A 22,748-nucleotide genomic window follows, 5' to 3' on the forward strand; every position below is an offset into this window, starting at 1 on the left:
GGTTCAATTCCCAGCACCCACCTGTCAGCTCACAACTACCTATTATTCCAGTCTTTGGAACCTCATGTCCTCATACAGATATACATGTAACTAAAACACAAATTAAAACATAAGTTAAAAATTAAGAGTACGAAGGGCAGAAGAGGTAGATTGCTACTGGTAAATGGCATTCTTAACGTATATTAAGGCAGTTATATATTAACTCACAGTGGTTGTAATAGCATGCATCAGATCTGTACAAGCCCCAGTCACACAAAATACTAGAATGGAAGAGGTACAGGCAAGAACTTCCACCTTTACCTGAGAAGCTACTGGTAATTGATAGCTGCTCAGAGAAGAAAAGTTACGTAAGATTATAGCCCATGGTAGGTCTAATGCACTGCATTGGATGGTCAAACACCCAAGAGTACACAGGCAGCCCTGCTAAAAACAGATGGAGTTAACAAAAAAATATATAAATGAAAGTAAGACTGAAATAAAAGAATGGGTGGCTTAGATATGTGGGGGTGGATTTGGGTGGTGATGGAAGACAGTCACATTCCAATGTATATTTCAAAGAAGTAATAAAAGTATTTTAATATAATATAGTTAGGAAAGCTAAAGAGAGAGAAATAATGAAATAGGTTTTGGATCTTTAATAAAGAGGAACATTTAAAACCCTAATAGCTTAAAAGGACATGACACAAATAGGTATATAATCTTCTAATTATATTCCTGATAATTTCTCATGCCCACATGATACTGTCAGTTTGATCTATGTGACACTATCAAACGTGTAACACATGCATGGCATTAAACTATTGTATGCCATTACTGCACCCTTAGGGCTAGCCTGGTAATTGTTGTGGCTCATAATAAACATTACAGCTACGAATGAGTGCTAGCAGCTTCCCTCCTGTAGAAACTTGCATGGCCCCTTCTCATACATTGAAAGCTAGTCATCAAGAAGAATTCATTCACATAGAGTATAGTTTGGAGGGCCTTCTGGCCCTGTTATCAGAGCTCACAAAGGGACTTCTAAAACACTCAGACTACTGCTATTTCCCTTGGTTATGCTCTTGATTTTCAACTGATACCAGAAATGAACATTGGTTTCTACCACATGGCAATTGTAGTACTGAATGTATTTTTTGACAAATTAGATTTTATTGTAATCTGATTTGCCTCAAACTGTACTTTTAGTTGTTTGTTTGTTTGTTTGTTTGTTTGTTTCCTGTCTGTGACAAGAAAACAGGAATTTATTTTGTCGAACATTTTACATTTGCTTTGCTTATGGGCCTGGACTTTAAGAGTTGAACCATTAGATTCTCCTTATTTAAGTGTGCTTTATGTTAGCTAGCATCATGAAAACTTATCACAAGCTACAGTCAACTGAGAGAAGGGAATCTAAATTGAGAAACTGCCTCTTTGAGATCTGCTATAGAAAAGTACGGTATTTCTTTAATTAGTGATGGATAGGAAGCCCATTGTGGATGGTGTGTGGCTTCTAGGCGAGTGGTCCTTAATTCTATAAGAAAGCAAACTGAGCAAGCCATGAGGAGCAAGCTAGCAAGCAATACTCCTCCATGGCCTCTGCATCAGGTCCTGCCTCTAGGGTCTTACTCAAATTGAGTTCCTGCTTTGGCTTCCCTTGACAAAATGTTTACTTATATATATGCCAAATGAAGCATCCCCAAACAAAAGATTATGATTTGTATTAATTCTGAACTCATGCTTCTTTAATCAAAATAAATGTTAATGAGTGTGCCAGTTGGTTTTAATGTCAACACAGGCTAGTCAAAAGTAAAGAATCTTATTTCAGAAATTGCCTCCATATGAACACACTGAAGCAAGCTTGTAGGGCATCTTCTAATTATGATTGATGAGGGAAGGCCTAGGCTATTGTGGGTGGTGTCATCCCTGGGCTGGTGGTTCTGGTTCTATAAGAAAGCAGATTGAGCAAATCATGAGGAGCAAGCCAGTAAGCAGTACTCCCTGCAGCCCCTGGCCTCTATCAGCTCCTGTCTCTGGTTCACTGCTATTTTCAAGTTCCTGCCCTAATTTCTTTTGATGATACAATGTTGTATGGAAATGTGAGGAAAAGATATCATCTTCATCATCAACAACAACAATAAAAAACAAAAAACAAACACTAAGAACTTTTCCTCCCTATGCTGCTTTTGGCTACCCTGTTCATCACAACAGTAGAAACTCTAAGTTTAAAACAATGAAAAAAAGGAAGACTATTTTATGATTTAGTTAAAATTCTGCTTTCATATAAAATATTCAATTTAAGATATAATTGTAACTTCATGTGATATGTAACTTTTTTTAAACCATAAACGCTTGGTTTTATTTGTTTAATATATTTTAAATTTAAAATATTTTGACTTGATTTTAACAAAATTTAAAATTATTTACTTAAGTATAATGTCTAACCTTTTTTTCCTTCATTCAGAAGATCCGTGGGTCTCAGTGCTAGTCCTATTTGTAAATGAAGAATTTGGTTCGGCTGTATAACAGCATTCTGGTAAAGTCAATACAAACCATGAATTGTATCAATCATTCCAATTACTTTGATATAAAATAAATTAATTTCCTATTCTAAAATATTTTTGAAATTAAAAAAGCATGTTTTCCAATCTTCTTTATAAATTTAAAATCATAATATCACACCTTCTAAGTCATTTAAACTCCATTCTCAAAACATAATGTACACCCAACAGTTAAAAGGCAGGAAGAAATAAATTTATGTCCAGGACTTTGGGAGGGGGAATTTATTCCATCAAACAAAGAGGACAATTATATATCCTCTATACTAATTTGAAGATATTTAAAGATGCAAATTTGACAACAGAAAAATTCATTTTGTTTGTAATTCATTGAACTACGTAGTGTCTAAAAAATACAAACTCAGATAGTACCCAATAACAATACCATGCATCTGGTACTAGTACAATACCCAATAGGTCCTATTATTAACCAGCATTGATGAATAGTGCTTTCACTTCAAGGATATGAGCCGATTGCCCTTGGTGAAATAAAAAATAAATTTGAAAGTGAAAGTTGCAACATTGATCATATTTTCAAGTGTTCACTGATACCAAAGACTTTTTTATTAAGTTTGTATAGTAGAAGAAGTATAAAGGAAGGGAAATATGATAGATAGTAAAAGAAAATAAGGTTCAATTTTAAGTATGAGCTAATATACATTATAAGAGAAATATAAATTTCTAATTAATTAATATCTTTAAAGCTAAATAGTATACTTTGGATTACCTGTTCTAAGTACATATATAGAAGATTTTACTTAGCCTGTGATACACTCTTTTGTTGTTGTTGGTGGTGGTGGTGTTTTTTTTAGTTTGTTTTGGTTTTTGGCTTTTTTTCCATTCTTTTATTGGATATTTTATTTATTTACATTTCAAATGCTATCCCTTTTCCCTGTTTCCCCTCCACACACCCCTATCCTATCACTCCTCTCTCTGCTTCTATGAGGATTTCCTCCCATCTATGCCCTGACTCCCACCTCAGCGCCTTGGCATTCCACTACAATGGGGCATTGAGTCATCACAGGACCAAGGGCCTCCCCTCCCATTGGTGTCAGATAAACTATTGAAGTAGAAATTTAAATTTAAATTACGTACAGATGAGTGCATGATTTCATTCCTGTCAAGATTTTTCTGACTTTCCTCTGTTTTCATTTGCAAGTATCCTTCTGTTGAAGTAAATAGTTGTATTGTTATAACAAAACAATGCATCATTTCTAAACCAGGAATCTTTACACTCATATATGAAAACTATTTAAAATTTCTCATTATGAGAATTAATTTTTATTTTCTTATTTAAAGTTCAATTGATCTCAATATTGAACTGCATCTTTACTGATATACTAAGTATATGCAATTAACAACAACTTGCAAACTTTATTGAGATCATAAAATTTTCCACACCACTCATAAGCATTTAACAAACATTCATAAACATATTAATGTTTGACATAACAATATAAGCATGTTCAGAAACATAACTATAAAATAAGGACTCAAAGAGTGAGAAGCAGATACTTACACTCAACCCATAGTCAGAAGCCAGAGACCACTGTGATTGAATTATGAAAAGGCTAGAAGAAGCAGTCTCAACTAACCTAGACCCTCTAGATCTCTCAGACACTGAGCCACCAACCAGGCAGCATACACCAACTGAATGAAGCCCCAGACACATATGCAGCAGAGAACTGCTGGGTCTGGCCTCAGTGAGAGAAGAAGATACACCTAACCCTGGAGAGCCTTGAGGCCCCGAGTAGTGAGGAGGCCTGGTAGGATAGAGGTATAGGGTGGGGACATCATCTTGGAGATGGGGGAGGAAGAATGGGATGAGGAACTCTCAGAGGGCGGACCAGAAGAGGGATAATGACAGGTTTGAAAAGAAGATTAAAGATAATTTTTTAAAAGTAGATTAAGACAAATAGAATAATGTTTAAAATAATGTTTATTTAAAGCAAGTAGAATAAAGTAGATAAAACAAAACCAAAAAGAGCAACACACATCTTTCTTATATGAAGAAACTGTATTTAAAATTGTATATGAATATAAATATGTGCATGATTATGTAAGAGACATGAAAGTGTAAGCAGCCTATAAACGGAGAAGAGAGATTTAGATGTAAGAAAAGTATAGAAGCACATTGACAATATGAGAAAAAATAAGAGGAATTTTTGTATCAACGAAGATTAGCATAAGGAGACTAGAAAATCATGGGAGGATACTCACTGGAAAATAGGAATACCATATAATTGTGTATATCTGTGAAACTGAACTCATGAGGGGCACCACTTTGCTTGATGCCTAAAACAACCATGCAGATCAATCACGACTTTAAGATGGGCCATTTGGGAGACATCATTTCTATAGGGACATTTCATGTAAATCTTTTGAAAGTTGAGAAGGTTGTCACATTCAACTCTGAAACTGAGATCCACCTAAATGTGACAATGATTATGAGTGGCATACAGAAAAGACAAAGAAATTATTTAGAATATAAATATGTATAAAATAGTGTAATTTTGGACTTGCAGAATGATTAAAGTATATTTACAGCAAAAGTGAGAAGAGTAGAAAAATAATTGAGTGATTATAAACATAAATTTGAATTCCTTGGTTTCTCTATGCTGTCACTACACTCAGGTTGTTGTGGAACTCTTAACTGAGCAAGATTTTTTGTTTGTTTGTTTTCTTTTTTTTTAAATTCACTAGAGCTTTTCATTTCCATCTATGAATGTTACAGAGATTCACTAACATTTCTTCAAGAATTGATAATTCTTTTCTGAAATGTCTTCAACAAATATGATGAAATTTATTTCATTTTTAGAGAATATAAGTTTCGCGCAAAAGGCCCTGTACTTTAAAATATATTTTAAATGTACTTTCTTGTGCCTTCACTTGGGGATCTCATTCGTCTGTCAATGTGCCTTGTCCAACTTCAATATAATGTTTTTTCTTTATCTTATGACATTTAATTTTGTTATGTTTGGTTGTTATCTCTTAAGGGACCCACCTTTCCTAATAACAGAAAAGAAGGAGATTTGGATGGGAGCAGGATTGAGAGAAACTGAGAGGAGTAGATGGAACAGGAAATGTAATCAGGTATGTTACATGAGAAAAAATATTTTTAATAAGAGGGGGAAAACAAAAAAATTAGAACTCAAGTGGTGGTGTTTGCAATGCATAGTGAAGTAAAATTTAGTAGTACTGAGATACTCCTTGCCTCTTTGCAAGTGGCAATTATGCCTATAAGTCTATCTTAAGTCTTCTTCTCAGAGTTGAGTAATGTCATGCCTGTGTCAGCCTAAGGCATTCTGACTGTGTTTGAAGCTTACCCTCTGAGGTTTGGAACGCCCTATACACCTGTGCGTCTTTCCCAGTATCGATTCTGGCCTGTATTCTGGGTCCTGAGCTCGAGCTGAAGATTCTGGGAACTTTTATCCCTTGTCAGCTCATTCTGTAGGTAAGGCCAGTCAGAATGGAATCCACCTGCCTGGTTCAGCAACCCATGCTGAATCAGCAGAGGCATGAGTAACTTCCCAAGCTCCTGTGTAGCTCATACAAAATCCTCAAGTATCGTAAACTAGCTGTTCAAAGACAATCATGTTGTACAAGTTACCTGGTGGGAATTCTTGTTTGTGCTTCAGCATTGATACTTCTGATGAAGCTAGAGCTTTACTTCCAGGCAGATACTGGGTAGGCTTTAAATTAAAATATTTGATCAGTCTTCTACACTGCATACATTTCAAACTTAATCATCAAAGATAAAATATCACATTTTTACCTTCCAATAAGGATTTTTCTTATGGAAATCTAAAAAGGAGACAAAATGAATTATCTGTTAATACCCACAATTACAAACTTTTACTTGTCATTCTAGTTTTGGCTTAAGTGCCAATATCTAGAAAGAGGTAGTGCTATATATGACATTAATCTATGACACGCATGGCTGACCAAGATGTTTATGGCCATCTTCTTTAAGTGTGAAAGAGTCTCTCTGCTTACACACAGCTCTTTAGTGTTCTCCGCCTTTCTAGAACTGATGAGGACAAGAAGAACAGTTATTTTTCCTTCTACCTCTCAGGCATTTTTCCATCTGGCTAGCTCATGGTCTATCTCTCTTGCCTAAGTAAGTTATTTTTTCATCTTACACTCTATCTGCCTGCCCCATAAGCCTGCCCTGCAACCCACCCTCTCTACCACTTTCAACTTCATTCCTTATCTTCTTTCCACATCTTTGTTTCTTGAATCTCAAGTCAGGGATACTTTACCATGTACTTATAATTCAGCTCTCATCTTGAAACTCTCCTAAAACTATTATTGAAACAAAAGAAACGTAATTTATTACTAACAAATATATTTTATTCATTGAATCACTTTTGATTATATTTATAATATATATTTATAGTATAAAATATTTTACCCTAGTTTTAAGCATCTCAAATTATTTGCTTATTGTGTATATTTCCAACCTTTCTCTCCTTCAGTTAGAAGACTCGTGGATCTTGAAGATATTCCAACTGATAAATGAGGAGTGCACTTAGACTGAAGAGATGTAATGGTGTTCTGGTAAAATCAATATCCATGGTGAGTTCAATTAATATTTCTAATATCTTTAAATCAATTTTCTATTCTAAAAGAATGGTTTCAAAATTTTCTTTGAAGTTGGTAGAGATCAATGGACAATGGGAAGGCCTACACCAATTGATCAATCTACATCATAGCTCCTACACCTATAGCTTATTAAACCTTACAAAAGAGAGATTAGAAAGAGTGTAAGACCCATAATACCGTGAAGCCTGTGAAACAGTCTCTTCTAGAAATACCCGATCCAGTATTGGATTGTCAGTAGCAAAAAAACATGTTAAAATTTAAGGGTTCTCTGGTCCCTGCCCCTAGACAAAGAACTAAGCAACTAATGATCCCTGGGAGAGGGAGAATTAGCCTTACCCAGGGATGAATCCTTATTAGTTATTTAATACAAATTAGTCAGCTCTGAAATCGTATATAACCAACAACAAAAATGCACCCAGCAGGTTACACTTCTCGATTTGCGCATACATATATCTACTTGCATATGTATTTAACAGTAATAAACAAAAAGACTATCAAGTTGAGAAGGGGTGCTGAGGATATGGGAGTTCTAGGAAGAGAATCTGGAAAGGGCAGGAAGAACAGAATTAGGAAAGTAAAGTAATCACAAGCCTTAATAAGAAGGGGACCAGAGGCTCCACACATTATCTGAATTGTTCCAGGTGCTTATTCACATCCTTTTCCCTATAGTTTATAATAATAATAAAAGTGCAGGACTTGTTTCTCTGAATTCTTGTTTCCTCACCCACTTGGTATTAGAAAGATATAGATGATAAACAGAAATGATTCCCCTCCTCTTTACCCACAATGCTACTCTCTGGATTTTCAAAGCTGTCTTTTTCCCATATGTCCCCACCATTAAAGAAACACAACTTGACTATTTGTGTGCAGTATGTAATCATGTATCTGGTCTGATTACAGGTTATTTTATTAAAGCACAGCATGTGCTGCCTCATCTGCTAAACACTGTTTTACTGCTCCTACTTTCTAAATGCTCAGTAACAGACGAATAGTCAAGGAAGAGGAAATAGGGCAATCTGGTTGTGACTCTTGTCCTCAGTTTTGATGTTAATGATGGTGAAAAGTTATCTGATAGCAAAGGATTAAGGTGTCTTTCTCAGGACTTGAGAATAAAGTACTGCATTCCATGGGATATGCAGGCTAACAATTCTGTAAAACAAACTTAAAGAGTATGGAGTATCTATACCATGGATCTGTGTTAGGAAAGGACCTAATATGTTCTAATATTAACTTTTATGATTGCATAGTACATTAGAGATATCAGCTGATTTCATTAACTGAAATAAAAAAATAGGTATTTAAGGTATTGTTTGCAACAAAAAAATGATAATTGTACAATGTTGCTAATGTTTCCAAGGGTTTAGTAATGACTTTTTCCTCTGATTTTTTTTTAACAGAACAAGTATGAAGTAAGGGAAACATGCTGAATAGTAAGAAAAAAGTTTGAAAGAAATTCCCAGAGAAAACTTAGTTATGAGGTACTGCTTATTCTTAAGAAAATTCAAGGTTTCTGACAACTCATCTAAATAGAAGCTACCCATATTTTTGAAAGACAAGGAGGGTATCTGGGAGGGTTTGGAGATAGGAGAGGAAAGGGGGAGGTGATAAATTGACATTATAATCCCCCAAATAAGAAATTTTAAAAATTAGATTTCAAACTTTGGGCTTCTTATTCTGAATGTATGTCTAAAATATTTTATTTAACCAACGTTACATTGTTTTTTTTTTAAGTTGAAATAATTCATTACATACAGATGACTGAATATTTTCTCGACTATCAGGATAATCCTGGTTCTCTGTTTCCAGTTTTAAGTCTACTACATCTGTTGAAAGAAATCAATGTTTATGTGGTTAAAACAAATCTGACACAACATTGTTAAAATTAGAATCTTTATCATCACAGAAAAAGAAGTTTAAAATTACTTGTTATCATAAGTAAGTTTTAAAGGAGATTTGAATTCACTAGTTGAGGATATGAGTTGCATGTGAAAATGCCGAATGCACACTAGTAAATACATATAAAAGCAAAATGTCTAGAAGGTCATTTAAGACACAAATGAGTACAAAACTATTAACTGAACAAACACAAGAACATGGAGCTAGTGTTGGGGTAGGTATTCTAGAATATATTTTATATTTTGTGAAATGTCGTCTTTATCCCACAGGTTAGGAAAAGATGGGGGAACATGGTTCAAGATATTTTATTATATGAATTATCATTAAACACTAGAAGTAATGAATGATGAGCAGCATAGAAATGAGTAGACTACAGATTAGAACACAGATCGTGTGGACTTAACTGTTAGCATGCATTTACAATCATATTAAACTACATGTCTCTGAATACATAGTTTTCAAACCCAGCACAGGAAGGCCTAACAGTCCTGGTGAGGAATTTCTTGCCTGAACATGCTAAGTAAATAGGTTCATAGGTATAGACTGTGCAAAATATATGGAATTTTTAAATTTTTTTATGTTTATTTTATGTATATGAGTGTTTTCGCTTGAGCATGCTCTGTGGGTCCTGGTAATGCAGAGGTCAGAAAATGGTATCAGATGTCCTGAAATCTTGAGCTACAAGCAGTGGCAAACTGCTATGTCAACACTGAGAACTGAACTTGTGTCTTGTGGAAAAGCCATAAATGCTCTTAGTTACTAAATCATCTCTCAAGCCCTAGAGTTAACAGTTTCAAACCTTATGAACTTGCAATGCTTTCATAGTATATGCAGGTAAAATGGGCTTCTAAATGGGCAATATCAGCCTCCAGACACATGAAAGTGGAAATACCTGACTTATGATTGAATAACTTGTTTAGAAAAGATGATGCTAAAGCAACATTTTGATAATTTACATCAAATATTTCTATAAACAATTTAAAAACAGGAGTTTGGAGAAGAGAAGCTTCCATATGTTTGAAATAGTTCTTCCAGAGTTTATTCTACTGCAGAATTTACCTGCTAGGAATCCTTGTCTATGCATCATGGCTGAGGCCTCTGTTGAGTCAGAATCTTTCATTTCCATGGGAGGCTAAAATGGTTTTCAAAAATATATTAAATTAGGCTTCTCTATGATGTACCTTATGAATGTAATAATTTAGGAAATAATATAAAAGTGTTACCTTCAATTCAAGAAATGTCTTTTGAAAACCTAAAGCGGTACAAACAATTACATGTAAATATGCTTAAATAAGTTTGGGTTTCATATTCTATTGTGGAACAACATCACAACTTATTTTAGAAATGGGCAAGGAATTTTGACATTTTGATGGATTTTTCTCTTAGTTGTTTTTAGTCTTTCTCGATCTCAAATATAGGAGACAGATTGGAAAAAGGAAAAGGCCTCTATGGTTAATTAAATGAAAAATTTTAAAGTATGATCAGTGCTACCATAAAGTCTATAAATAAAGTAAGGGAACACTGCTTTCAGATCAGGTAGAAATCAGCTACCTGTGGTGGTACTCCAACTGTCCAAGCTGAAGTAGAAGGCTACACCATCTGTCTTTAATCAATCACTTCAAAGACACTCACACTAATATACTATATACATGGCTTTGGCTATTGACATTCCTTAAGTGGCAGGGAAAGGCTTCTTTGCCACGGACTTGAACTCCTTTGTAAATTTTGTATAGTTTATTAACTGTAAGGCAGGTAAGTGGCCAGGCCCCTACCCTGGGAACTCCTGCGCCCAAGACCTCCCTAATTGTCACAAAGCTCATCCCAACCCTTTCAACAGGACCCTACCCAGATTATGCTAATTTTAGGTGAAAATATGAACAGGAAAACCCACCAATCCTGAGCTCCCCGACAAGTTCAGGACTTGACATTCTACCAATCACCAACCTGGAAATCTCTGCCCTAGAAAGGTCTGCTTACTAAGAATCCCTATGTAAAGGCTGTGCCTGCTCCGTTCCCTGCTGTCCACTCTGGGGAGCAGACACAGACACTCTTTTGTTCATTCCTCCACACCCTGGGCCCTCCCAACAAATCTTTTTTCATGACATTTGTTCCCTGTGTAACTGACTTCTTATCCAAAGAAGCCAAGAAATAATGAAGAGAAGAAAGGGTGAAACAAAGAGAAGGAACAGAGCTAAGGCCCTTGAGTGCCTCTGCTCAGCTGGGAATATCCTCCCCTAGGAGCTGCAACGCCTCTGATGAGGGTTTTCCTCTCAGAGACATGGGCCTCCAAGTCCAAGGACATCTTCCCATTAGAGCAGGAGAGACAACACAGTTTCTATGTTATTTTATAATTTCACAAACATGTGGCATTGACGACATACAGTGAAAGGCATAACACACTGCCACACACACACAAAAAAAATAGGGACTGACCTGATTAGTGAAGATATCCACTCATAGAGCAATAAGGTGTAAAGTATTGCTTTGTATATAAACATGCTTAAAACTGTGAGGATTGTTGCTTTTTACTTTCTAGATTTTATGTGAATTTTATAGTAAAGAATTTTGAGAATGTGGGAGAAATCCTAATAGGACATAAGTTTCATTTATAGCCAAAATAAGACCACAGTTATCAGAGTTTTCACAAATAATAAAAAGTGATAATTACTTTCTCCTACCTTTGGACTCAGGGCTACATACAATAAAAACATGTTTCTGATACTCTGCTACTGAATGCTATAGACTGTTTCATTTACTTAAACCACCAAACAAATCTGTATCACCTGATTTTGTCTCACACAGAAGTCCAGGGCTACTCAATTAGAGATTAAATTTTCACAGTGTTCCCCAGTAAAGTCTGTGACTATGTGAGAAGCCCTAGACCCCTTCCACATTCCATTATACAGAATTTTGCATTGTGGAGTCAATCTCATAGAGTTCTTTCAGTATTCCAAATCACACAGCCTAAGAAACCTGAGGCAATGGTCACCACATAGATGGGCTATCTGCTGATCATTTCCTGATCATTTATTGCTTCTGTTTGTCATTTATATCGGTATCACAGAATCAGAGAGGTGGAAAACCCTGCATTTGACATGCAGTGTATATTATGAGTAACAGCAGTGTTTATGATTAGCTACTGTATATTAAAGGATGTCCTGTTAGGACCCAATTCTTCAGTCTTTGACAGTTTTTCCATAAGTAATAAAGAAAAGAATCACACCCTTTTCTTTCTCCTCTCATGTTTCTATACCACTACTTCATGTCATGTTCCCCACAAAAGATCTCTTGCCATTTCTTAAAGATGTTACTTTTATACCCTTCACAATATACATTGTTCCAAGTTCCTCCCTTTATACCTGCTCTACCTTTTAAATTTCACTTTCTATCTTCTTTCCAACTTATTTCTTAAAATTCTTCCATTTTGCCTGTGTGCATGTCTCTGTGGGACTATGCCTGTTCATGAGCAGAGGTGCACACAGAAGCCAGAGGAGTTAGGGCCTCCCAAATGTGAGTTACACTTGGTTGTTATTCTCTGATGTTGGTGCTACAAACTGATCTCAGGTCCTTTGGAAGCACAGTATCTGCTCTAAAGCATTGAGTTCAGCTCTATAATTTAGCTGTTGACATGTCCAGTTTATACTGCTATTGAAGCTGAATGATAGCTATAACTTATTTTGATCTAATGTGATCTTACTGCATATTTATTTCCATAGACAACTTTTTGGCTAGTAAAATACATGCTGACCCTTATTTTAGATGCCATACCAAAAATATAATTCTTACCTTTCCCTCCTTCATTTAGAATATCTGTTGATGGTGCAGTTAATCCTAATGATAACTGAAGAATATATTTTGGTTAAATATGAGTAGAAGTATTGTGATAAAACAAATATTAACATAGATCCATGAATTTCAATTACTTGGAATACAAGTTATTTTCTTATATTAAAAGAAAGTATTCTAGAGATAGAAAGATGGCTTAGTTGTTAAGAAGATATCCTGTTCCTGCAGAAAGCCCATGTTTGGGTCTTAGCATTCACCTCAGGTATCTCTTATCTATCTATAACTTCATCTTCAGTGTGCTCTGAATCCTCTAAGGGCACCTACACAAACATGCAAATATCCAAACAGATAGAGGCACATTTATACATTTGCTTAAAAATGAAAAGGCAGTCTTTTAAAAGGAGTAAAATCATGTATTATTGACATAAAAATAAGAATGCTCTCCACATATTTTTAAAATAGTAATTCATTGCTATACATGTGCTTCCTACACACATTATAGGCATGTAGTAACAGTCAGAATATTACATGATATACATATTAAACAAGATTTTACTTTGGGAAACATAAAGCATCATTTTGCAAATCTTGAATTAATGTAAGGATATTTAAAGCTATATTTGTTCATAATAACTTTACTACAGAATAAAATTACCACAGAATTAAGTAACTACAATGCTTATGGATATAACAGTTTTCAGTAAAAAAAGAATCAAATTGTCATCTACAGAAAAAAAAAAACTGGTGCAATTGTAGGTAATCAAGTTTAGAAACTTAACTCAGTCTCAGAAAGGTAAAGATCATGAGTTTTCTTTCATTTTGTGTTCCTTGATTCTTTGGTGGGAGGGTGTTAATTGATGTTTTTAATTAGAAAATTGCAAGCTGTTGCTAGTTATTTTTAAAATTCTTTTTTAAAATTCTACTGGACATTTTTTTTCTAACTTTTTTTGCATGAGTAGTGAATGTGAACCTTTCTGGATCTTCCTTCCCTAAGAGGCTCCAAATCATATTTGCGAATAGGAAATAAAAGTAAAAATGGCCTTCATTTTAGTGAGAGACCAGAGGTAAAAAGAGAGCTGAGTCCTTGGTGAAACTTAGAGTCAGTCCACCATTTTCTAGATACATCTCCTAGTAAGCAAAGGACTGCTGCATAAAAACACTCACTTGGATTTCTAGTTCTACTACTACTGTTGGCAATTCTCTAGCTACTGGTTATATGAGGCAAGCTGATGGCAATGATTAGTAACCAAAGCTGAACATACTTAGTTAGTCATGTGTGAGTTAGTCATTGTCAAAAGATGCACTCATAGTGTAAACAGGGAAATAAAAAGCTTTTCAAATAAACATAATCAGGTATTATTTCACTATATCATGTATGGCACACATATATCATATATTGTGGAGAGCTGTACCGTGAGCAATCGCCATTATAAGATGGCGCTGGCCTCCGCTATGGCTAACTAGTAAACAAGCCTTGTGCGCAAGTGCGAGAGTGAACTCAAACCTAGTCACTGCCTATCTCGGGGCGTAGTAATGAGGTGATGGGCGAGCAACAGATCAGGAGCTGACATGCCACATCAGGTGCTGAAACGCCATGCTGAGGGCTATATAAGCAGGACCATTTTCCGGGGTCGGGGTCTAACCTCCTTAAGAAGCAATAAATCTTGCTGCAGAAGAATCCGGTTGTCCAAGTGTGTTCTTGCTGGCGAGAACGATAGCTCGGGACAATAATACATACATACATATATATATATATATATATATATGCACATATATCACATATATATAATATATATGTATATATATGTATATGTATGTATGTATATATATATATATATATATATATATATATCAAGAAAGCTTTCTTCTTATCAAAGCAAAAGAAACTTGTGTATTTGTACAAAACAACCAGTTTAAAACAGCTACAAGAAAGGTATGAATGTATGAAAGGGGCTACAGTGAGGAGGTAGGGTTATGGAATGGGAAGGGGAGGGGAGCAGCTCAGGTGATGGTAATCAGTGCACTGCGTCCTTGTATGACACTGTCAGAGAACAAAGTCAGTAAAAACATTTTAAAATATAAAGAAAGTGATCTGAGACTTGAGGGATGTACTCAACATGCAAAGTTGAATGAAATTTTTGTAAAGAGAAATTTAAAAATTTAAAGGGAGAAAAGCCAAAAATAGCACTCACTTTATATACAAAGTTAGAGATATCATGTAGAATTTACTTTCTAATCGTTGCAATATTGGAAGATTATAGTTTACACAGTACCAAATGTATGCCATTTAGATAACTTCTGGTCTGTGTCATTTTCAATATATTATGAACATTTTTCTATTTTATTAAACTTTCATATTTTAAAAAATACATTCCAAAAATAGGATTTATAACCTATCATTAGAACATAAACCGGGTCAGTATTCTCTGTGTGAAGAATTAAAGCCTACTTTCTAATTAGCTGGTTATTTTGTTAAAAGTCCACACAGTGGCTCATCTGCTGTGCCCACTGACTGTTACTTGGCAGATTTTCAATAGCTAAGCAATACAGTCAAAGTCAAGGAAAGAAAGAAAACACAGCTGTGGCTTTAATCTTTAATGTGATGGTAAATATTCATGAAACACAATTCAGTATCAATGACATAAAAATGCCATGGGAAGCATTCAACACACATAACTCCAAATAAGCTGAGTGGAAGAATTTTTTTCTTTTGTTTAATTAGATATTTATTGTATTTACAATTTAAATTTCCCCCTTGAGAACCCCCTATGAATGGAAGAATTTTTACAAAATATGTACTCAAATGGTTTCAAACATCTATGTCATCTGCATGCATGACAAGACATAATATATTCTAATGTTATCTAAGTACTTTCATTATATTGGCTGATTTCCTTTGGCTAGACTTTAATCATTCAATGGGATTTTTATATGGCTTGGTGCAAATGCACTATATTGCTACTCATTTTTCACTCCACCCCTGCTTTGGACTTTATCTTTTTGGTGGTCACTTAGGGTTAACTGCACAGATTCTTAGATCACATCTCATCTCTCTGTGAACATGTTCTGCAAATGTAATTAACTCACAGCATAAGTCATTTCCATCCAATAATTCATATATAATATGAGAGTGTGCCCATCATTTAATATGATGGTATATTATTTATACATTATAATATGATATGATATGATATGATATGATATGATATGATATGATATGATATAATATAATATAATATAATATAAGAAGTCCCTCATGGTAACAACATTTTTAAAATTCACTGATCAAATAGCAGTCCTCTGAGCAACTGATGCTAATACAGGAGAAACACAGCTTTCTATGCAGGGTTGACTCCAGCATTTCCCAAAAATTGATTGTATGGATCTACTTATCTAAGAAATTTGTAGAAAAATATCATATTTAAATTAATGCCGACTTTGAAGGAAATCAAGTCTAAGGTTCACATTTCAACTTTGGGTGATGTGTGAATACTTATTTTTCTTTTTGTAATCTTAATGTTAATTCATAAAATAACCTTTTTGTATTAACTAAAAAATGACTTCATACAGCTAAAAGAAAGAGCTGGGTCTATGGCAGACAAAAGAAGAGGTAAAATTTTAGTTTCTATTGTAGAAGACAATAGTCAAAATAGAAAGGCTTAATTAAATATATTCTCAAAAACCCATTCCTTAGGAAAGATTGGAACTGAGTCATTGAAGTATCCATTATGAGGACACTATTCAAACACTAATAAAAATAATTTTTAGCCTGAAACTTATTCATATATATTCAATATATCAATATGTATATGATATATGACATGAATATATATCATATACACATTGATATGATGTTTATTCAATAAAAACATCAGTTGATAAATCAGACAATACTGGACATCTGTGTGAGTTCTTGGTGGATATTACATTAGGTTAAAGTAGAGCTAATGAGAGCACTGGAGTGAAGAGGTATGGAGTTGAACCTGAGTGCTAGATGAATTTGCACTTAATCTTTTGATCCAGGCAATTCTTTGTTCTACCACTTTAACACAAACATCAATTTTTCTCAAATAAAGATTAAAGCATTTTATAATAAAAGTGAGTACTAAGATTATTGTTTGTAAAATTAAAATGAGGAGACCAGTACAAGCCTGTTATTGTTTCCAAGGGCTTGGTGATGACAATTTTTCTTACATTTTACACAGAAGTAGAATACAATAATAGAAGCATACATAATAATATTTTTAAATTAATAAAAATTTCCAAAGGAACTTTATGCATGAAGCAATATAGATTTTAAGAAGACTAAAGGTACTATAACTTGCAAAATATTTAAAAATTAAATTTTAAGCATTGAATCCAAAATACATGTCTAGAACAATATGTCTTTTAGTCTGTGGCAATTCTTTGTGAAAGATATTAAACTAGAAATTAAAATTCAAATTTACTTACAGGTGGTTGACTAGTTACATTGGCATCAACATTTTCCTTTGTTTCTATTTTTATATTTGATTCTATAGAAATAAATCAATATTTATGTAGTTAAATTAGAAATGACATTTTAAAATAATATCCTTTGCAACTAGAGTTAAATTAAGAATTAGTTATGAAAATAAAAATTTATATTCCCATTTTAAAATCAGTTATTCTTAATTTTCCACTCAATATTTGTAATAGATGGACAAAATACAAAGAATATGTGAATTTTAGTTTATAAAATAAATCATAAAGGGAATATTATCACATATGTATTATTCATTTGTATATATGTACTCAATATAGATGAACACATCTTCAGAAACATATGGAAAAGATAACAACTCTTATTTTATTTTGTTATTCCTGAGGTCTCCAAGAATAAAATAACCAGCTAAAATTAAAGAAACAGGAAATAGCAGCATCTAATAAATATTTTTATTTATATTGTAATGAATTAAGTACCTTTAGTCAGTAATAGAGTCTTATCTGTTACAGGAGCTATGTAATAGTAAATGTCATAAACAATAGTTATTGTATTTTCTAAATTTGAGGATTAACAGTATACTATATAGAAAAGTTCTTATTATATCCTGGAATAGTTATGGTATACTCTATATAGCAATACAAATATACACTCTATTCAGTTTCACTTGGATTACTTATCTTCTGATTTAGATTTATTTCTTATCAATTCATTCTTTTTATTTGATTTGGTTATTTATTCCAAAGTTTTATATATTCTGTTACCATTACTGATAAACCAATGAAATGTATACAGGATTTGGGTTAAAAACCACACTTCTATTTTATGTACATAGCACTTTTTGCTCACCTCAAGATCATTAAAATGTCTAAATTAATGAATAGCTACTCTGATTCTCTTCCCATGAGCCGAGTTTAAATACTTGTAGCACCAATGTTTAACCTTACAGGGCATTGCATTTATATAATGTGATTATATGGAATCTCTGTGTGTGAGAACATCAATGTCTGTTTTTATCCATATTTGTTTCTTGAGCTTTTATTTTAGCTCATTTTCTCTTGTTTCTTTGTTTTGTCCTGTTATAGTTTGTCTTATTTTATCATTTTTACATATTTTAGCTGCCCATATGTATTCTAATTAGAGAGGGAAAAGGGGGTATAAATTTGGGTAGGTAAGGATGTGGACAGGTTATAGGAGTAGTAAAAGAAAGGGAAGGCATAGTCAGAATAAAATGTCTAAAGATAGTTTTTCAATAAAAAAACCAACTATTTTCCTATTTACCATGACTAAAATTTTTAAAAAGCATATGAATTTTTAATATCACCACTTTACAAATTGTATTTGGAACTTTCTTATTTACTATTCTCCTCTTTTATATCACCTTAAATGTTCAATAAATGTAATTTTAAATTAAAAATAGTTTAAAAAAGAAAGTCCAGTTTGGAACATATAAGTCAACAAAGATATTTATGTTATCAGTTTCATTTTTCTAAGCATATGGAGATAAAATAAACGAAAGAAAATGAGAGGTTCAAATACTTAGAATACTTATAATAATAAATTATAATACTTACCTACACAGGAAGTTTTTACATCCATCATTGATGAATTACTATCTGAATCATATTCTTTCCTTTCATTGGTAGCCTAAATGCATTTTGAAATAAAATGCTTAAATACATTCTCTCATACAATATAGAAAATAAATAATCTAGAATAAATATGAGCAATTACCTTACATTCAGAATATTGTTCAGGAGAATCTACAAAGCCAAAGAGATATAATCAATTATATACTTATGCTACATAGTCTTTAATCCTTTCATATGAACACATATTAAAGATATCTATCTATCTATCTATCTATCTATCTATCTATCTATCTATCTATCATCTATCTATCTATCTATCTATCTATCTATCTATCTATCTATCTATTATCTAACAATGAGGCATTTTTGATTGGTAGAGAGAAAAATAGTCTCAAATCTTATGATGAAACCATGATAATGAGGTGATATATTGACCACCATAGCAGAAGCAAAATGACAGTTCTTATATGATTAAATAAATATTTTACAATCATTCACACTGGTATAAAAATATCATACTTCTAACTTATTAAGGAAGGCCGAAGCTGTCCTAAGGGCTGAGAGTAATGCAAAGATATTTTCATCAAAGAGAATTTGAGATGATCTGCTTGCTGTTAACTTGCCTAATACTAGTTAGTAAAATGATTTATTTCCTACTAGAGATATGTGATGTTATAATGACTGCATTTCTTCTCTTTCTAAGTTTGCACATCATACAGTTTTCGTGAACACTTTGAAAACTTTTGTGAACCTAAATTATAACCTGATGCAAAAGTGTTTTCAGTATTGAAATATGACTAAGTAAAAACTCAAGAGAGTTATGTTTAACAGGGGAAGCGGGAAGGAGGGTAACAATTGAAATGTAAGTAAATTAAATAATCAATTATAAAAAGAAAATGACTTGTTATATTTGAAAAATTGGCAATATCTAATACAATAACCATTTTTGTAATTAAGGTATAAATTAAGTTATGTCAATTTTTAAGCTGCTCTGGGTGCATCTAAAACTATATTGATCAAACAACTTACTTTTAAATAGATTGCAAACCGCTTTAAAAACAATGTGTACTTTTATATTCTAATAATTCTTATCTGAATGCTTAAGATTCTAACAGCCCTAATAATTGATGTAGACAGGAAGTGAGTGATAGGCTTTTAACATTTGCCTCATTCCATCACATTACTGGTAACTATGCAGCAGTGACAATCTAATCATATACTTAAGCCTTTGAACTGAATTGTCTCATATGTCCTCATCATTAACTGCAAGTTTATGCAAGTTTTGTTCTGTCTCTTTTTCTGTTCCTCTAGATAACCTCTTCTGTTTTTAAAACATTCTCTAAACCTGTGACTGAATGCTTTCAACTTTATATTCTTTTAATGGATTACTCCTGTGTAGTTTTCTTGTTTCTGTATTCTATCCCATAGGGTAATATCCTGAAATGTAGCCTTGATTGTAAAGGATGAGCATTGCATGGTTTGGTTCTTGTTTCCTTTTGAGAAGAAACATAGTAATAGTTTCACCTGTGAAACATCTTGCTATACTAAAAGGTCGATTTATAGCTAGCCTACATATTAAGACTCTGAACCTTCTTTTTGTAAATAAATGGGCCTTATAATCTCCCCTCTATACACCTGCCTCATTTTCTTTCCTGTTGTTACCACACTCTTCACCTTTCTAACCATCGTTTCCATGTCTCCACTGACCTTTCTTTCTCAGCACCCATCAACTGAATAAAACCCTGATATAAACAAATCTTTTCTTTATTTATACCATACTCATTTCTGCTCTGATTTATAATTTCTTGACATCCACCGAATTTGAGGTTGGTCGTAAATACACAAACCACTGCCACTTTATGCCTTATAAATTCATGCGTGAATCCGGTTCATGAGTGATTTTCTTTTAGTAGGAAATACTTGACTCCTGTGTCAAACAAACGCTCAGTCCAATAGCCTTTATTGTATAGTGCAGAGTTCTTACCTTAATTCTCCACATTTACTGTGCTTTCTCCTTTTTGATACTTACCAAAGTATTCACGTGTAACACTCTTCGGCCAAGGCAGCTTAAACATGTGCTGTATGTAAAAGAACAGTTTTGATAATGTGCTACATTAAAATGTTGTAATCAACTTCCAAGAAAGCCACTAAATCCCCTTTTAATATTAATTACATTGACTATAAAGGAAAGATGCAACCAAAACCAAGACATTTGTAAACACTATCGAACATCTTTTATCATTAATATCTAACCTTTATCATCCTAGGGTCTCTGACTACATAAACTAAAGAATAAAGTCAAGATGGGACGTATTTGGAGATAGAAGACTAGCCTATGTGCATAATTAAATAAAGAACTGACTTGAAAATTTCTAAATGTTATTTTTGTTCCACAGAAAACAGGTGTTTTACAAATACTAGTATTAAAATTAATTATAATTTAATTATATATAATACAATGTTAGTTATTTGAAAATATGCAATGAAAGACATAATACTCAAAAAAGAATTATGGAGAGTGATTTCAATGCACATGACTTTTTTATATGACGAACTTCATAGCAGTAATTCGATATCAGATAAAATTTAAAGAAATCTGTTAGCATAAACTGATAAGAGTTTTGTGGATTTTTAAAGGACATGTTTCAATTATGATATTCTAATATTAAATAGCATAGAAAGGCAGGTTATTATCAATTATCAATTCAGAAAGAATCTTAAACAACTATAGCACATATTAATAAAAATGGAATCTTATAGACATCTCTAATTAAATGCCTGTGCTATGCTAAGCTTTAGTTGCAGTGTTAATTTTGCAGATGATGTGTAAAGCCATGGCTGTATTTACAGCTTGGGTTCTTTCTGTTTTCTTGCAAATCCATGTTGCTAGGCATCAAATGTGGAACAGGTTATTACTGTACTCTTTTTTCATATGTCACTGTGATAGAAGTCTATGTGTCTGTGTCTTTCTCCTTTAATTGGAAGGTATACATTCACATTCACAAAGATTTATTTAAGTACACCTAACACTACCTTACCACAAACATAAGCTCTCTTCTTATAAGATGTTACTTATTTTGCTCTTAACTCTAGGCTATTTCCTCATCTGCCATGTCTATTGTTTATCAGCACAGCATATAATACTGAATATTATTATATGATTACAATAAGTATAAACAAAATATATTATGTGTAAATATAAAATTACATAAAATTTGTTATAATATTATATGATATTATTCAGTAAACCCAATTAAAATGTCTTCAGGTAGACTTAAAGTTTCAATTGTATTTCTAGCAGCATCAGCCTTTAAAAGTTTCTCTACAAATTAAAGCTCATACATTTATATAAACATTTGTGTTATATCTAATTCTGATATAGTTTAATGCCAATAAAGTCTGGAGTGATATTTTTATTATATTTTCTGGTTTTCTTTATTTAAACACAACCAAGTTTGGATTTTATTTTTGTACAAAACTTAAATTTGTATCCTGAATGAATTTTTTTCCTATAGGAGGTAGGTTGTTTACATCTTCTATTTTCTACTATAACAAATATACAGAAGACAACCAGAGAGCCAAAATAAGAACTGATATTTCAATCTTTGTAACCTCCACAGATAATGGATAAACACAAACTATGTCATTGGGAGTGAAGGCTCATTAGCTTGAATCTAATTCAAGAAATAAGCTGCTATGTCATTCATAATTTCAATTGCTAGTCATAAGTATTAAACTTAACAAGTCCTTTATAAAAGCATGTACAGATATTATGGAAACGAGTACAAAAATAAAGGAAAAAATTAAATATCTAATGATAAGGTTTAGCTTATTTTACTGTTTCTTTAAAAGATACAGGTTTCACAGCCATGAAAA

At 33.0% G+C, this 22,748-nt stretch overlaps 1 protein-coding gene across 1 annotated transcript in view; it reads right to left on the reverse strand.

The window, feature by feature from the left end:
* LOC110306817 overlaps positions 1-11,875 on the reverse strand; it is an 85,015-nt gene extending 73,140 nt beyond the window's left edge. Inside the window, exons 1-9 of the mRNA XM_021178941.1 lie at positions 11,816-11,875; positions 10,256-10,284; positions 10,092-10,164; positions 8,889-8,959; positions 6,995-7,088; positions 6,307-6,335; positions 6,142-6,223; positions 3,627-3,697; positions 2,419-2,506 (exon numbers count right to left, since the gene is read on the reverse strand). Coding sequence (XP_021034600.1) covers positions 2,419-2,506; positions 3,627-3,697; positions 6,142-6,223; positions 6,307-6,335; positions 6,995-7,088; positions 8,889-8,959; positions 10,092-10,158 — 502 coding nt within the window. The 5' untranslated portion in view covers positions 10,159-10,164; positions 10,256-10,284; positions 11,816-11,875. The remainder of the gene's footprint in view (positions 1-2,418; positions 2,507-3,626; positions 3,698-6,141; positions 6,224-6,306; positions 6,336-6,994; positions 7,089-8,888; positions 8,960-10,091; positions 10,165-10,255; positions 10,285-11,815) is intronic.
* Between the last annotated feature and the right edge of the window lie 10,873 nt (positions 11,876-22,748).

The sequence above is a fragment of the Mus caroli genome, chromosome 2, assembly GCF_900094665.2.
Source record: "Mus caroli chromosome 2, CAROLI_EIJ_v1.1, whole genome shotgun sequence".
NCBI classification, from domain to species: Eukaryota; Metazoa; Chordata; class Mammalia; order Rodentia; family Muridae; genus Mus; species Mus caroli.